General features: G+C 33.6%; 2 protein-coding genes across 2 annotated transcripts; both read right to left on the reverse strand.

Annotated features, from left to right (window-relative positions):
- Window positions 1-2,606: 2,606 nt before the first annotated feature.
- LOC139860133 (uncharacterized) lies at window positions 2,607-5,468 on the reverse strand. The gene is made up of 3 exons (XM_071848908.1): window positions 5,439-5,468; window positions 4,160-5,356; window positions 2,607-4,055 (listed from the first exon to the last, which is right to left on the reverse strand). The coding sequence occupies exons 1-3, from the start codon at window positions 5,466-5,468 to the stop codon at window positions 2,607-2,609; spliced, it is 2,676 nt and encodes an 891-aa protein (XP_071705009.1).
- Window positions 5,469-15,591: 10,123 nt separating this feature from the next.
- Window positions 15,592-15,945, reverse strand: LOC139860134 (uncharacterized). Its single transcript, XM_071848909.1, has one exon. The coding sequence runs from the start codon at window positions 15,943-15,945 to the stop codon at window positions 15,592-15,594; it is 354 nt and encodes a 117-aa protein (XP_071705010.1).
- Window positions 15,946-17,894: the final 1,949 nt, after the last annotated feature.

The following is a 17,894-nucleotide window of genomic DNA, read 5'->3' on the forward strand; positions in this document are numbered from 1 at the left end:
TTTAGTGATATTGAAAGTGTTGGAACACTTTTGGGTGTGTTTGGTTAACTAATTTTGAAATGGGTCAAAATTAGGGTTTCGGTGTCAAAATGGGTATGACACTTGTTTAACACTTGTGATCGGGTTTAATTGGTGTGTTAGGACCATTTTCACTCGTGTTAGTGAATATTGGTTAGTTTGGGCGCGGTTTGTGCTTGGAAGTGCAATTGGGTCGAAATTGCACTAAGTGTAAATTGGGTTGGTTTGTAAATCCACCCTAACTATGTTGTGGTATTTGTGATAATGGAATAGGTATTTCCCATTGACGAGTCGCGGATTACTTGGAAGCATTCAGCAAGGCGACAAGGTGAGTGTTAATATCCTATGTGCATATGTATGTGTAGGATGGGTGCGGGTCGGGTGAAGTGGTTCTCGGTTATAGAGCTCACTTCACATATCGGTGGATTGATGGACTTGTGTATAGGTCCAATTGGCATGGTTGTGCGTCTTGGTTGACCACCTTTGACGATGTGCACACTTTGTGTGTACGTTATCACATGGGCGTGTGATGTGGATTATATAACCTCAATGGCGAAGGGTTAATATTGTGAGTGGAGTATTTATACGTACGTGTATATGGCTAATTTATTTTTGGGTGTTATGGTATTAACCATCGAGCCGGTAGTGCCATAACATGTGTGCGATAAGATGTGAACCACGAGCCGGTAACACCGAGTGTGAACCACGAGCCGGTAGCACTATAAACTAAGATGTGAACCACGAGCCGGTAGCATCGAGTGTGAACCACGAGCCGGTAGCACTATAAAACAAAGTGTGAACCACGAGCCGGTAGCATTATAAAAGAGTATGATTCAAATGCGTATGGTGTGAACCACGAGCCGGTACCACCATAGCGTTATGGTTAACCTTGGGTGTTTTACGCGTTGTTATATATATATATATATATATATATATATATATATATATATATATATATATATATATATATATATATATATATATATATATATATATATATATATATTGTATACGTATAATGTTGTATTGTCGTGATGTAGCTAACCTTCTGGTTGTAGCTTATTGACATTGTTCACAACGTTGTTTGCGAACTTACTATATTGTTGGTGTTGTTAGCTTGTGCGTAGTGAACGTACGGTATGCTAGGTTTAGCTTGCCTTATACTTGGATGCTCCAGTATGTGCTATTTGATTATTGTTGTGGCGTGTCCATTTTATGCATATATATGTATGTAGTATATTCTCACTCACTAAGCGTTAGCTTACCCTCTCGTTGTTTACATTTTTATAGATTGCATGGATGAGGTGGCTCGGGTAAGCGTGGGAACTAGTGGACTTGCGTAGTTTGCTTTAGAAGACTTGCTTTTGGATTTGATTAGGATTGGTAGCGTATCCCCACTCCCATGCTCGGTCTATGTTTTGAATTTAACTAAGTGGGTTGAAATGGTCACTTTGTGGTAATTTGGGTCCATGTGGGCCCGTTATTGTAAAACTCGGTTTTATTGTGGAAAACTCTTAGTTTTACTTATTATAGCATATTGTGAAAGTGTCTTGGTTTAAAAGTGTCGGGAAGCGGGTTTTTCCCCCGTGTGAAATCGTTAAGCAAAACAGAATCTGGCAGGCATTCTGGACGCCGTCCAGATCTGCTGGACGCCGTCCTGGTCTTAAGGACTGGACCCGTCCAAGCTTTTGGACGCCGTCCAGAAGGGCTGTCTCAGGAAAGAAAAAAAATTTGGCACGTTTTCGGATGGTTAACGGGTTGGGTTGTTACAAAGTTGGATGGTTTTGTAATCACGGTTTGTTCCCGGTATTAATATTGAAAAATGTGCAAATATATGCTTATATATATATATATATATATGTGTGTGTGTGTGTGTGTTTTTTTTTTTTTTTTTAGAATTATTTGTATTTGTATTGTATAGATTGGTATTATTAATTTAAAAGGTAATAACATAAAGTAAATTTTTCATGGTACAAAAAAATTAACAAAAAAATTAACAAAAGACATAAAAAGACATGTTGCATAAGTCATTGAAAAATATACTCATGTGTGTACAAAAAAAAAGGTAATCAATCATATGTTTTAACAATTGTTATTTGTCTGCAACCTCGTCTACTTCCTGATGGTCTTCTCTAAAGTAGATTGTATTATTTCCAACAACAACTTCATTCAAAGGTTGAACACCGACTGAAAATGGCGGTAACTCGTCAAATTGGTCGTACTCATCCTCATCAACAACGTTCTCGACACCAACAATCCATCGTTTTCCATACTGAACCACATGCCATCTAGGATCCTTTGGGTCTTCGATAAAGAATACTTGAGTAACTAGTTTTGCTAGAATGAATGGTTCTTCTTTATATCCATTGGTGGAAAGATTAACAGTTGTAAAACCATCTTCATCAACTTGAACACCGCGATCATTATCAACCCACTTACACTTGAACAAGGGTATAGTGTACGAATCACCATAATCTAATTCCCGTATTTCTTGAATGACACCATAATAAGATTTTTTAGCGATCCTTGATCTTTTTTCACGATTGACCATGGTGAATTCCGTCGACGAGGCTATCACCGTGACACCGCTATTTTTCCATATTACTCTTCTTATCTTGAGCTTTAGTGTAAAAGGTATACCCATTTATGTCATATCCTTGATATTGGAACACATGTTTAGGTGCGAATCCCAAAGCTTCGACCGTTTTATCAATATTTGGAAGTGTCCTCCTAACTTTGTCTTTCAACCATTCTGAAAAAGTTATTTTATGTTGATTTGCCAACCACTTTGCACTCTTTTTAGGGTTTTGTTGTCTCAAGAATGACATGTGTTCTTGTATGAACGGATCAATAGATGTAGTGTGTTGTAAGACATTAAAATGAGCCTCTTGATAATCGGCAACATTTGAATAGCCCGTCTTGTGCCCAAGTGTCCCTTGACCTGATAGTCTTCCATCATGATGACTTTGTGGAATCCCGACACTTTTAAACCCATCCATATAGTTTGTGCAGAATTCGATCACCTCTTCGGATGCATATCCTTCAACGATACTGCCTTCTGGTCGATTAAGGTTCCTTACATAACCTTTCAAGATACCCATATATCTTTCAAATGGATACATATACCGTAAGAAAACTGGGCCACATGCCTTTATTTCTCCTACAATATGAGATACCAAATGAACCATGACATCAAAGAAAGAAGGTGGAAAGTACATCTCGAGTTCGCAAAGAGTAAGTATGATATCTCTTTGATATTCATCCAGCACATCAGGATCAATCACCTTTGAATGAATCATGTTGAAAAATAAGCATAGTTTTGTTATTGTGTGTCGAATACGGTTGGGTAGAATTCCACGAATTGCGATAGGAATCATATGGGTCATTAGTACATGACAATCATGTGACTTCATACCAAGCAACTTCAAATCTTTCATCGAAACCAACTTCCTAATGTTAGCAGAGTATCCTGATTGAACCTTAATATCATGTAAACATTGACAAAATTTAGTTTTCTCAACCTTCGACATAGTATAACAGGCCGGAGGAAGAAACTTGGTGGACCTTCCATCAATATCTTTAGGTTGTAGCTCTGGTCTGATATTCATTAATTCCATGTCCCTTCTAACTTTAATTCCATCTTTTGTTTTTCCAGGAATGTTCAACAGTAACCCTATCAAACTTTCACACACATTTTTCTCAATATGCATAACATCAATACAATGTCGGACTCGTAAATGCTTCCAGTAGGGTAATTTCCAAAAAATAGACTTTTTCTTCCAAATACCTTTTGGAGGACCAAAACCTTTCTTTCCCAACACAACATTTATATTAGCAACTTTGGAGAGTGTAGTTTCTCCATCCAATGGTGGTGGTAGTTTTCTATCCTCTATAGTACCATCAAATAAATCTGCCTTTTTACGATACGGGTGATTCTCAGCAAGCTCTCTCCGATGCCCCATAAATGCCGATTTCTTACAATTTTTGAGCCATATCGAGTGAGTATTTTCCTCACAAATAGGACATGCCTTTTTCCCCTTCGTACTATATCCAGACAATTACCATAAGTAGGAAAATCATTAATGGTGCAAAAAAGCATTGCCCGTAGTTGGAAGTATTCTTTCTTGTATGCATCATAAACGTGTATGCCGGTACTCCATAATTCCATCATTTCATCAACTAATGGTTGCAAATAAACATCAATGTCGTTTCCAGGTTGCTTTGGGCCTTGAATCAAAAGAGACATCATTATGTATTTTCTTTTCATACATAGCCAAGGCGGTATGTTATAAATGCATAGAAGAATAGGCCACGTGCTGTGATGGCTACTCAAATCTCTGAACGGAATAATTACATTTGAACTGAGTCCGAACCTTATATTACATATCTCATCCCCAAATTCTTCAAAATCTTTATCAAAATTTTTCCATTGATGTGAATCGGCCACATATCGCATTTTACCATCATTTTTACGATCTTCAGCATGCCAACGTAATAATTTTGCATCTTTCTCATTCGCAAATAATCTCTTTAATCTTGGTATGATAGGCAAGTACCACAATAATTTTGCAGGAGGTCCATTTTCCGACACATCACTATCAACATTATCAGTCAGTTTTCCACGTTTATACCTAGATGTACCACATACCTTACATTGATGAAGGTCTTTGTCTTCATTCTTGTATAACATACAATCATTTGGACAAGCATGTATTCTCTGTATTTCCAATCCCATTGGGAACATTAATTTCTTTGATTGGTATGTTGAAACCGGCAACTCATTACCTTCTGGTAGCATTTTGTTCAACAACTCTAACAGGCTAGTGAAACTTGTGTCGCTCCAACCATTGTTTGATTTTAAATTAACCAGTTGTATCACGGCGGAAAGTTTTGTAAAATTCATACAACCGGTATATAAAGGTTTTTCAGCGTCAACAAATAGTTGTTGTAATCTGTCATGATACTTTTCAGCAACATTATCCTCCATATCCAAATCGTCAAACATGTCATCAAAATTAACATTATTGTCACTATTGTATGAATCTTCTTCATTATCGGTATCGTTATCCGAAACAGACGGGTTAAGGTCTGCTAATGACTCACCATGAAAAGACCAACATGTGTACCCTCTCATAAATCCGTGTGCAATTAGATGACTTTTGATATCGGTTGAATCAGCATACCACCGTGCATTTTTGCATTTCTTACAAGGATAACTAACTGCAGTGTTTCCTTTTTCTAGTTGATCAGTCTCGGCAACTGTAATAAATTCATCTACACTATCCATAAACTCAGAGGTAGCATGACCTATCTCGTACATCCAAGTGTTTCGATCTATCTACAAGCAACATTGAAAAAAGTTAATACATTATTAATAATTAAGAATGTAAAAAGTTGGAAAAGGGACTAGAACCCACGACCTCCTCTCTACCAAGCAACATCCTAACCATCTAAGCAATTGTGTTAACCTGACTGATTTACATTTATTTTCTATAAAAATATCACGTATCGTCTACTGTTAAAAAAAACCCCAAATCAAAATCAATTAAGTTTTTATCAATCATAATCCCATTACCTCATTATCATTTCTCTTTTGTTACCTCAATTGAGTTTTTATCTGGCTGTGTTCTAAAAAAACCCGCAAAGTAACCCAAATCACTTGAATATGTAAACCCTAATTGTTCGATACCCTATTCGATTTCTGTTCTATTTTAGATTCGGTCTCTGCACGATTCTACTTTGCTACCATGCCTTACACGAAGCAACTTATTACAAGTGAAAAAGAGTGTATTTCAAAGGTTAATTCCTATCATTAATTATAATTAATAATTAATTTTGTATATTTGATAATCTAAATTTATTACTTTTTTTATCAGAAAAAAGGTGAATATTATTGTCGCGCATTTAGTCTTTGAAATGGGTTTGGTTATGAGTTCGGTCAATTTCCTTGTTATTGCATATTGTGTATGTGTGATATGTTTGCTGTGTTATTCATAACACAATAATAAGACTGCATGTGCTTGAAATGATATTAAGGTGTATAAGCCTGTGTTTGTTGTACTATTATTTTAATTTGTATATGCAGGTGCTTAGATGTGTATCTTTTCTATTGCATTTGATGTGTATCTTTTCTATTACATTTTGTGTACAGATGCAACAAAAAAATAAAAAAGAAGTGTAAATAAACTAAAAAAGAAGTCAGCGGTTGTTCAGTTGAAGATTGAATTTGACGAGTTTGGCCAAGCTATTGGAAAAACCCAAGCTATTTTTTCGAGCAACATTGACGTATTAACTAGGAGCACTTGTGATTTCCTTGTAAAGGATTGGAAGCATGTGTCTCCTGATCAAAAACAAACTTTATGGAGCAAAATAAAGGTATTAAAATTTAAGATTTTGTTTAATTACTTTTTATTTATATATGTTACAACATTCAACACTTACATTAGATTACGTTATACAGGAACTTCATAATATTGAAGACGATTTTGCACGAAAAACAACACTGCAAAAATGCAACACAGCGTTTACGAGATTCAAGCACAAGTTAAGAACGTATATGGATGAAGGCAAGCTTCCTTATGTGGAAGTAAAAGATTACGATTTCATAACTCCAGAAAAATGGGAAAATTTTTATGAAATCGAAGATACGCCTGCTAGACGAGTAAGTGCTATTCAACCTGATTTGTATCAGGTTTGGAGGTACATTGTGATATTGTAACGCTTTGAAAAAGGCATTTAATCGCATTAAAACTGTGTAGGAACTAAGAGAAAAAGGTAGGAAAAATGCTTTACAGAAAGAAAAAGAAAAGTATGCTCGAGTTGGTCGTTCGGGATATCGTGGGAAAAAAGCACAATGGGATACAGAAGCAAATGATCCTCATAAACGTACACCATACCACAATATCGAAGATCCTGCAGCGAGGTATTACGTGCTGGGCAGGATGAAGCCGGATGACAAAGGAAAGACGGCAGTAGAAACATTTGCGCCTCTTATAGAGAAAATTGTAATATATTTATATTTGAATTTTTAGACTAACCAACTCATAATTTTTCTATAATTGATTACTTGTGTTTTTTTTCCAGGTTAGGATGGATAAAGAAGGCGGGGATTCCTTGTTAACTCATGTGGGGAAGGAACACGGTGGTCGAAAAAGGGGTATAAGTAGCACAATAGGATACAACAAAATCACAAAGAAACAGAAATCAGACAATAAAGGAACGAGGGTAACTGATTTAACCGATGTTATGTTTCTTACAATATTTAAATGCTTACTTACTACATTTTATATTTCATGTTTGCTAATCAGAAGTCTCAGGAAAACCAAAAGCATGATGATGAAGAGAATGTTGTTGATGAAGATAATGATGATGAAGAAGAGAATGATGATGAAGAAGAAGATGTAGATGACGAAGAGGATGTTGATGAGAATTCTGATCATGAAGATGATGTTGATGATGAAGAGAAGTCTGATGATGAAGATGATGGTGATAATGGGGTGGAAGGTGCTAATGAGAAGTCTCAGGAAAAGGAAAAGCTTGATGATGAAGAGCATGAAGAGGATGATGATGATGATGAAGAAGAAGATGTTGATGATGAAGAGAATGATGAAGATGAAAAGGATGTTGATGAGAAGGCTGATAATGAAGATGAAGGTGATAATGAAGTGGAAGGTGTTGATGAATGGGCTCAGGAAAATGAAAAGAGTGATGATGGTGAGGATGTTGATGATGAAGATAATGATGATAATGATGAAGAAGATGTTGATGATGAAGAGAATGATGAAGATGAAAAAGATGTTGATGAGAGGGCTGATGATGAAGATGAAGTGGAAGGTGTTGATGAATGGGAAGTTGATAATTTAGTGGAAGGTGCTGATAAAGGGGATGGTGAAAATGAAAAGGATGTTGATGAGGATGAGGATGTTGAACATCAGAAATTCACCAAAAAAATAGTGAAACAATCGAAACACATAAAGGTAACTGATTTAACTAAATGTTATTTTTTTCTAGACTTTTAAATTACTTACCACATTTAGTTATTCATGTTTGTTAATGAACAGGATGTTGAAAAAGAAAAGCCTGATGAAAATTTAAATGTTCATGACAACATCAATGAAAAAGAAGATGCAGTGGTTGAAGAAGATGCAGAGTATGTTTCATATGATGATGTCCAGATGGTGATGAACGAAGTCGAAGAAGAAAATGTGGATAAAGAAGAAGATTTTATGGCTCAAGAAATAAAAGATGGAGTGTCTAAAAAGGTTAATGAAGCAGAAAAAGTTGCAGAGTTTTCTGACGATGTTGATGAAGAAATGTTGATGGAAGAAGTTAATACAGAGCAAGATCCACTAATTAGACATATTGATGCAGTGCTAACAAATTTCAGAATCAAACCCAGTCCTCCACCAAGAAGAAGGAAGTCTGAAAGAATCTTATTACAGAAGCTTTCAAAATATGTTTTCGTCAAAGATGGCACAGGTATGAGTGAGAACAATCCAATAAAATTGTAATTTGTGATGAATATTATTGATGCTAATATAACTATGTTTTGTTAATGTATATTTGTGATTCTACTTTATGTTGGAGCTAATGAATATTTGTGATGCTCCTTTTGTATGAAGTTTTGATCTGCTAATATAACTGTCTTTGTTTATGGTAATTTGCTAATGCAACTGTACTTAGGGTTATGATTAGGGTAAAGATTGTACTTTGGGTTATGATTGCCACTGAAGGTGGTTATAAGGTCAACATTGCCTATCATATTGGTTATTGGGTCTGATTTGACATGTATACTACCTCATGGGTTTTTTTTAAATTGGAGTGAGCGTTGAGTTGTTATTACTTCACCAAACGTAGGTTGGTTTCTAAATTAGGCATATATATATTAGAATAGGTTTATATGTTTGGTTTTCTTTTGGTTGCCATATTGTGCAGCAGGTAAATAATCAGGTTATTCAGGTTTTGTTATCCTGGTTTTGAGTTGTTATTACTTCACCAAACATAGCGTTGAGTTGTTATCCAGGTTTTGTTTAAGCTGACCCGGTTGGTTCTGCTACTACTATCAGGTTGTGTTTGCCTATTGTTACTATATAGTATAACTTTCTTTCATTGCATAATAAGGGTTTATATGTTATAGGTTACATATAGTGTGTTTATATGATGTTAATAAAGTTTATATGTTGTTAATATAGTGTTGTATGATGTTTAGAATCGTGTTGTGTAATCTGGCATGTTAAAATAGTTAGATGGTTGTGTGTCGTTTGTTTGTCTAGTTCTGCTCCAAGTCTGCACTACATGTCTACAATTGCGTTGAGTAATAATGTGAATCATGGTGTGTTATATAGTCAAATTCTTGTGCTATAGATCCAATCAAACATGTGTTATAAACCTGATTTATAAGCCTGATTCAAACATGTGTGAATCATGTGATATATTTATACAAACTTTCAGAACAAACGCCCAAGTGTATAAAGAAAAAGAAATATTCAATTACCTCTGATGATTTTGAAGTCTCCATTATCTTTGAATCCTGTGACGAACCTAAACAAGCAAACAAGAGCAAGCCGGAAAAAAAACTAAAAAACGTGTGTTTTTATATTTATGAAAAGATTTTTTATATTTTATATTATTTATAACTTCAATATAAATCTTATTTATTTAAGGTATATAAAATTTTATAATATTATAATTATATTATATATACTTATCAAAATCCATTCCTAGTTATCAAATTATTTCCTAACTCTTCTGTAACTAACTAACTTCCTATTAATTAGACGTGCTTGTTTATTAACCCGTTCAATATGGAACCCTAAATAACCCGTTATATTGTTTGTTTAATTAGACGTGTTCGGTAATTTAGATAGACTAATTAACAGAACTTTAAGGGTTAGGTTGATTAAACGGAGATCGTTAACATATATATCAGGTTAACTTATTTAGACGTGTCACAGTTAAAGGCGTTAGTTACAAACTATTTAGACGTGTGTTTTGAAACTTATTAGACGTGTTAAGCATTTAGACGTGTTCCCGACAAATCTAATTAGACGTGTTGTCAATTAGACGTGTTGTTGTTTCATATAGACGTGTTCCTGGTAGACATAATTAGACGTGTTGTTAATTAGACGTGTTAGTTGGAATACTTTTTAGACGTGTTGTCAATTAGAGGTGTTCCCGGTAAAAGTAATTAGACGTGGTTACCAATTAGAGGTGTTAAACTTATTTAGACGTGTTGAAGATATCTAATTAGACGTGTTGCGAGTCTTAATTAGACGTGTTCTGTGTTTTTTTAGGTAGAAATCTTAATTAGACTTGTTCCGTGTGATAAATTAGACGTGTTATATAGTGAACACGTCTAAATGACGGGCTCTAAATGAGCCGGAATGTAGTAGTGTATGTATCTAGACAATTGAAGATTCACGGACAAAATTCCACGACTCATGATTTAGAGTTAGGAGTTGTTGTTTTTGCACTTAAGATGTGGAGACACTATCTCTATGGAGTAAAGTGTACTATTTTTACCTATCATAAGAGTCTTCAACATATATTTGATCAAAAGCAACTGAACATGAGGCAGCGACGCTGGGTGGAATTTTTGAATGACTATGATGTCGAAATCAGTTATCACCCGGGGAAGGCAAATGTAGTAGCCGACGCCTTGAGTAGAAAGGAAAAGGAACCTATCCGAGTAAAAGCTATGAATATAATTATTCATACTAACCTTACTACTCGAATAAAAGAGGCACAACAGGGGGTTTTGAAAGGAGGAAGTTTTGAAAATGAAATAACCAAAGGATTGGATAAACAGCTTAATATTCGGGAAGACGGAACCCGGTATTTGACTGAAAGAATTTGGGTACCAAAATTTGGGGATTCGAGGAAAGTGGTACTTGATGAAGCACATAAAACCAGATACTCAATACATCTAGGAGCAGGGAAAATGTACCAGGAGCTCAAAAAACATTTTTGATGGCCAGGTATGAAAGCCGATATTGCTACATATTTAGGAGAATGTTTGACTTGTTCTAAAGTCAAAGCTGAACATCAAAAACCATCGGGTCTACTTCAACAACCTGAAATCCCGGAATGGAAATGGGAAAATATTACCATGGATTTCATTACTAAGTTACCGAGAACCGCAAGTGGTTATGATACGATTTGGGTAATAGTCGATCGTCTCACCAAATCATCACACTTTCTGCCAATGAAAGAAGACGATAAGATGGAGAGATTGACACGATTATACTTGAAAGAAGTCATCTCCAGACATGGGATACCAATCTCTATTATTTCTAATCATGATGGCAGATTTATTTCAAGATTTTGGCAGTCGTTACATAAAGTATTGGGAACTCAATTAGATTTGAGTAATGCATATCATCCATAAACTGAAGGGCAAAGTGAGAGAACGATTCAAACACTTGAAGACATGCTACGAGCCTGTGTTATTGATTTTGAAAATGGTTGGGATCGACATCTATCATTAGCTGAAGCTACCACTAAACCTAACAATGTTCATATAACAATTAGCATATACAATTATGTTCATACAAGAAACTGAAACTAGCACTTAATATTCACTCCAGCCTGAAGAAAATACAACACATTACTTGAAAAATAAAATACAACAGACATTAGAAACTGAAACTAACACTTAACATTAGTTAATTGAAAAAAAATACAACAGACGCTACAAACTAAAACTAACACTTAACAATAGTTACTTGAAAATTAAAAACAACACAGATGCTACCCAACTCCAAATCAACATTATTTTCAACATTCTTGCTTGATGTTCTGCGATCCTGAGTGAACGTTGAAGAGCTCTCTTGGACTTTAGCAATGGTAGTATCACTTCAAGACGCGCCCTCTCACAAAAGGGCGGTTCTATCCAAATTTTCCTCCTGCTACAAGTTTCAGTTTGTAAACAAAAATAAAAATAATTTAAGAACAAAATCTATATGGTAGCTGATCGTACCAAATTCGGATTGTGGATAGAATACGAGTGCAAATCACAATCACGTTAACAGTGAGTAGTTTAAGTCCTTGAATACTCTCCGAATAACAATGATTACCGGATCCAGAGTCAAACTACGAATCCAGTCCAAGTCAAACTTGGTCAATCACTTTAGAGAGAGAAAATCCCTCTGTAGAGAGAGAATGTTCAGCTCTGATAAAATGATGTAATCTACCTATCAATGAAGTCCATGTGGCTTATTTATAGGCAAAAAAGTCAAAGGTTCTTCCTCAAGGATGGACACACGTCACATTCTGATTTGTGAGTTAACCCTTATTTTTCGGAATATGAATTTCAACTTTATTCGCCATCCATCATGTCTACCGCTGGTTACTATGCGTTATGATCTGTTTAGTGAAATAATGTTTTTTTTTTTTTGCTTTTGTTCACATTTATGGTGATCGGTTGTGTTTTATTGCCATGTTTTTTGTACGCTAACCGAATAGCGTATCATTAAGTCCCCCAGTTTGAGAATGATAGTTTTGAAAGTATCATTGTCAAACTTAAAAATTCTCTATGTACTTCTGACAACTTCCATGCATTAAATGTTTTTGATGCTTTGATTTGACAGTTCTTACTCTTCATTTACTGATTATGTTATCTCAACCATCCACATGTACGTCTTATCTTCTCTTAAACATTGGTAAAAAAAACCGTTTTAATTACTTCTCCACCCCTATATATATCCATAGCATTTACTTTTGTTCAACTACTTCATCTTTATTACTTGTTCATTCGCTTTTTAACATAATGTCTTATCCATCCACCAGTAATCGCTCTCTGCTCGATGTTAATGTCGCTAGTTCTATGCCGAAGCAATATTTAGAAGACCTTTTTATCGCTTTTCGGTTCTTCATTCAATTGATGTTGTTATCCCATCATATTCTGATCGCGCAAATCAAACTCCTCCAGGAAATATTACCATATATTCGCATGCATAGGAATCTGCCAAATTGCGCATTCCTCTGACCGAATTTTTTCAATCTGTAATATCTCACTACAAAATTGAGATTGGCCAACTTGAACCTGCTAGTATCCGCAAAATTATTATTTTTGAGATGTATTTTCATGCTACAAAACAAACCCCTTCTCTCCGTATTTTTGAGAATCTTTTTCAGATTAAATCTTATCATGCGGGATGGTTCTATTTTAAACAATATGGCTTCTTTGATCTTCGAGCGGAACCCATTCGAAATTGGGAATCATCATTCTTTTATGTAAATGAAGATTTTGTTTTAGATGATTATGAAACAGCACGGTTTTGGCGAGCGAATTGCTAAGTGCCCCTCGTTCTCGGTACGAAGTTTTCGTATGCTGAAAAGAAGCGTTATGAAAAGTGTAGAGCTGAAGCTCTTTTTCAATGCACATACGCGGAACACATTCTTGTTCTTGGCTCGGTTAGCAATGATTGGCAGGATTCGCATATGCGCCCTGTGGTTACTTATAAGGGCAAAGGTACTTATTTACTTTCTCCTTTTTCCCTTTCTCTCTTTCTTCTTGTATTTTTTCTTTTAAAAAAATGTTTTTCTTGTGTTTTCAGAATTAAATTTGTATGAAATTTTAAATTTCAAGACCCCTCAAGAGCTTTGTTTTTCTACCAAGCCTATTGTTCAAGGCAAAAGTCCTCTTCATTCGCATTCCGCACTTACTCATTCAACACGATCCGGGACCACAAAAGTCCTCTTCATTCGCATTCCGCACTTACTCGTTCAACAATATCCGGTACCAAACGCAAGTCCACCACTAATCCTCATACCAATGTTGTAGCTCAAACTTCTTCTTCGCATGTCCCTACTGCAGGTGAATTAGCTGGTCAAAATTTATTATCCTTTTTCACCATGCCCAGTCATGGTGGTGCATATATTACTTCTGTTGTTGATTCTCTTCTTCTTTCAGCAAGAAATAATGCTCCTTCAAATGATGCTTCTACTCCTATTGTAATTACTTCTCCCTCTCCTGTTCGCCCTTCAAACAATGTTGCCAGTACATCGGGTTCAGTACCAAAAATTGATAATTCTAGGATGTTATCTTTTGCAAGAGGTCCACCAAATTGCTATGATGATTATAGAAAGTTTTTAGAAGTTATCTCCTCATCTTCTTTCCTTGATTCATTAAATAAGCGATCGGACAGGGATTCACGTAAAGCTCATGCTCAAGGTCTTATCTATACAATGATAACTGGTTTTAACCAAATTTGTCAAAACGAACAAGCAGAAACTTTTCTTCGACAATCAAACCCTCATACTTCTGAAATAGATACTCTTCACGAAGCCAAAGAAAATTAAGAGATCGATCTCGGGGCTGCCACTTTCGCAAAATTAGATGCCGAAACATGTGTTGCTACACTAGAATCCAAAGAAATAAAATATATAGAGCGAATCAAGGATCTTGCACGCTTCCCAAGAGGATAATGACAAAGTTGAAAAATGTTGGCGTGATGTTGTTAAAGAAAATAATAAACTCATCGCTTCTGCTGCTCCTGATATCTTAGCTGATTTGAATTTCTTAATGGTGGGTTTACCTATTTTATTTAAAATAGTGTTTTCTTCTGATCGTTTGAAGAAATCATACGAAGATCTCCTCTCTGCTACGATTGATGCTGAACGCGTTAATACTGTAATGTTTCTTCAAGATAACAAGTCGGATTTCCGTGTTCTTCCAGAACATATTTCTTCTCAATTGAAATCGGATTCTATTGATAAAAACAATGATGCTCTTCAAATATTATGAAATGTTTTTTTCACATACTTCAAATATTAAAATTTCAACCTTGCAAGTATGTTGTTTATTCAATGTTTTCTTTTGTAATTAATGATATATATATATATATATATATATATATATATATATATATATATATATATATATATATATATATATATATATATATATATATATATATATATATATATATATATATATGATATCTTATGTTTTACTATTTTTATGATTTGAAGAACTAGTTCCTTGTATTATTCGTAGATATCTAGACTATGGAATTGGTTTGGCGGGTAGCGAATATCGCTTAGCCACTTGTTTAATCCTATCCATAATGATTTCCATTTTGGAGGATGTCTACCATCAGGAGCTAGATACATACCTTAAGTGGGTAGATATTGGTTTCTTGAATTCACTATTTATATTTCAAGAATTGTAACAATTTATTGGTTCTTTATTATTCATGAAAATTCAAATTTTACATTTGCTTGGTACTATATGCTTTTGGGACAGATGATCAGACTGCTATAAGCGTATAGCGACTAAGCATAAAATTTCTTCAAATGCATAGAATTCCATGTTCTTGGCAAATCTTTTCCTGAAGGTGTTGCCAACGTGTATGCCCCATGGCCATTTGCCTTCGCTATTTTGTATGGTCCTTCCCATCTTGGTCCTAATTTTCCTTGGTTCGCTTGCCGGCTTGCCTCATTGTTCCTTAACACTAAATCTCTTTCCTTAAACTCCACATATTTAACCTTCTTATTATAGTATCTTGCAATCTTTTGTTTGTTATCTGCTTGTCAGATTGCTGCCATAATTAGTCGTTCTTTCAAAAGATTCTAGTTTTCTCTTATAGCTTCTTCATTTTTCTCCGCGTGAAAGGCTGCTATTCGATGTGTTGGTATGCTTATTTGTGCTAGGATCACTGCTTCTGATCCATAAACCAAACTGAATGGCATTTCTCCAGTACTATCTTTTGGTGTAGTTTGGTGTGCCCATAATATATGTGATAATTCATCAACCCATCCAGTTCGACTTAAACCCAATCTTTCCTTTATTCCTGCCACAATTTCCCTATTCGTAACTTCTACTTGTCCATTTGCATGTGGAAGTGCTACGGATGTAAATGTTTGCGTTATATCCAATTCTTCACACCAGCTTTTGACAGGATTATTGGTTAATTGTTTTCTCATTATCAGTCACAATTTCATTTGGCAAACCATATCTGCAAACGAATGTCATTACATATAAACTGCTTTATCTTATTCCATGTGATAGTGGAAAGTGGTTTTGCTTCAACCCATTTTGTGAAAAATTCAATTGCAACTACCATAAATTTCACATTTGATGCTCCTCTTGGAAATGACTGTGATGACTCAGAAATTTCTGACCAAATTTAAACTTAAATCTTATATGATTTCGACAAGATAAGCAAAGTCTCTAATGTTGAGTTACAAAATTTTGAAACTATTTCATGATAACATTTGACCTTTGACTATTCTCGACGATTCACGAACAATTATTTGTAAATAAATATGTACAGGTGTATATATAAATAAATGTAAATAAATATAATAATTGGAAATAATAAAATTTAATCAGTTGAATTAAGAATTATTATTATTAAGTATAGAATTAATATATATATATATATATATATATATATATATATATATATATATATATATATATATATATATATATATATATATATATATATATATCATATAACATGTAATGTTAATGTCTGATATAATAAATTTAATTATAAATTAAACTATAATTGTTATAGTAATATTATTATTACTTTCAATATTAACATCTACATTAGTATTATTAAAATTATTATGAAAATGGATATAAATATGAATTGTTATATTATGATTACTAATATTATTGTAATTAGTATTATTATTAGTATAATTAATAATATTATTATTATCATTTTTATAATTACTTTATTTCTTATTAATATTAGTATAATTTTGATAAAGTTATTAGTAATGTTATTATTAATTCTATTATTATTATTATTAACATCCTTATTATAATTGTTAATAAAGTTATAATATTAATATTATAAAAGTTCATAAAATATATATGTATAAACAGATAAATATAACTACAATTATATAAATGCAATTATATAGATATAGTATAGATATATAAATAGATATAAAATCTGAATATTTATATATTCAGATATATAAGTACGAATAAAATTGAGATCCTTGTGTTGACTTACAGAATGCAGATTTATATGTGTATGTATATATATATATATATATATATATATATATATATATATATATATATATATATATATATATATATATATATATATATATATATATATATATATATATATATATATATATATATATATATATGATAAAATACAGAAAAGGTGAGGAGTAGAGTCCAAAATCTGTTTTGCATATTAATCAAGCTGTAGTTGTTTTTGTCTTCTGTCTCCAATTCGTTTAACATCAGGATCAAACGTACCAAATTAGAGTCATCACGACCTACCTTTAATATTTTTTATTTGTTTTTGCTGTACTGAACAAATCTTCAAAAATCGATCCAATCGAGCTATCAAACAAATGATAATTGAACCCCATTAATTGTAATTATAACTGTTAGCACCTATATAACGTTTTACTGATACTAACTGAGCAAAAACAAAAAAAAATCAGAAATCAATTTAAAGGTTACAGCTCATGTTCTCTGTTTTTGTATCATTTTTTTTAAAACTTCGAATTTTTGCTTTATATCAAAATCTATTAATGCAGTTATGTCCTAAGTCTTTTATTCAAACTTTTTGGAAAGTTTCGAACTTCAAATTTTTGTATCAAGAAAGAATTTTGGAAGTCAAAGTTAGAGTTCAAAAGGTCAAACAGATCGTTCATCAAGAAATTTGGATTCGTTGTGATGTTTCAAGTTAAATTAACGAATCCAATAGTTTCTATGAATGATTTAGGAACTATTTCATGTAGAAATCGATGTCTAAAATGTTCTCAATTTTGAAATCAATTATGGACTTCATTTTTTTTAGCGAACAGCAGTTTCAATTATTATTTTTTTTCGATTGCTAATAAATAATAACACCCCAAACCAATTTCTTATGTTTCAAGTTATAAGT

This window comes from Rutidosis leptorrhynchoides, chromosome 7 (genome assembly GCF_046630445.1).
Source record: "Rutidosis leptorrhynchoides isolate AG116_Rl617_1_P2 chromosome 7, CSIRO_AGI_Rlap_v1, whole genome shotgun sequence".
Classification (NCBI taxonomy): Eukaryota; Viridiplantae; Streptophyta; class Magnoliopsida; order Asterales; family Asteraceae; genus Rutidosis; species Rutidosis leptorrhynchoides.

What these genes read in the sequence shown, in the direction of transcription:
- LOC139860133 (XM_071848908.1), bottom strand. Translation starts at nt 5,468, where the DNA reads ATGGTTAGGATGTTGCTTGGTAGAGAGGAG. An exon ending in TGTTGCTTGGTAGAGAGGAG is followed by an intron (nt 5,357 to 5,438) that starts GTCGTGGGTTCT and finishes TGTTGCTTGTAG; the next exon opens with ATAGATCGAAACACTTGGAT. An exon ending in TATGGAGTACCGGCATACAC is followed by an intron (nt 4,056 to 4,159) that starts GTTTATGATGCA and finishes TATAGTACGAAG; the next exon opens with GGGAAAAAGGCATGTCCTAT.
- LOC139860134 (XM_071848909.1), bottom strand. Translation starts at nt 15,945, where the DNA reads ATGAGAAAACAATTAACCAATAATCCTGTCAAAAGCTGGTGTGAAGAA.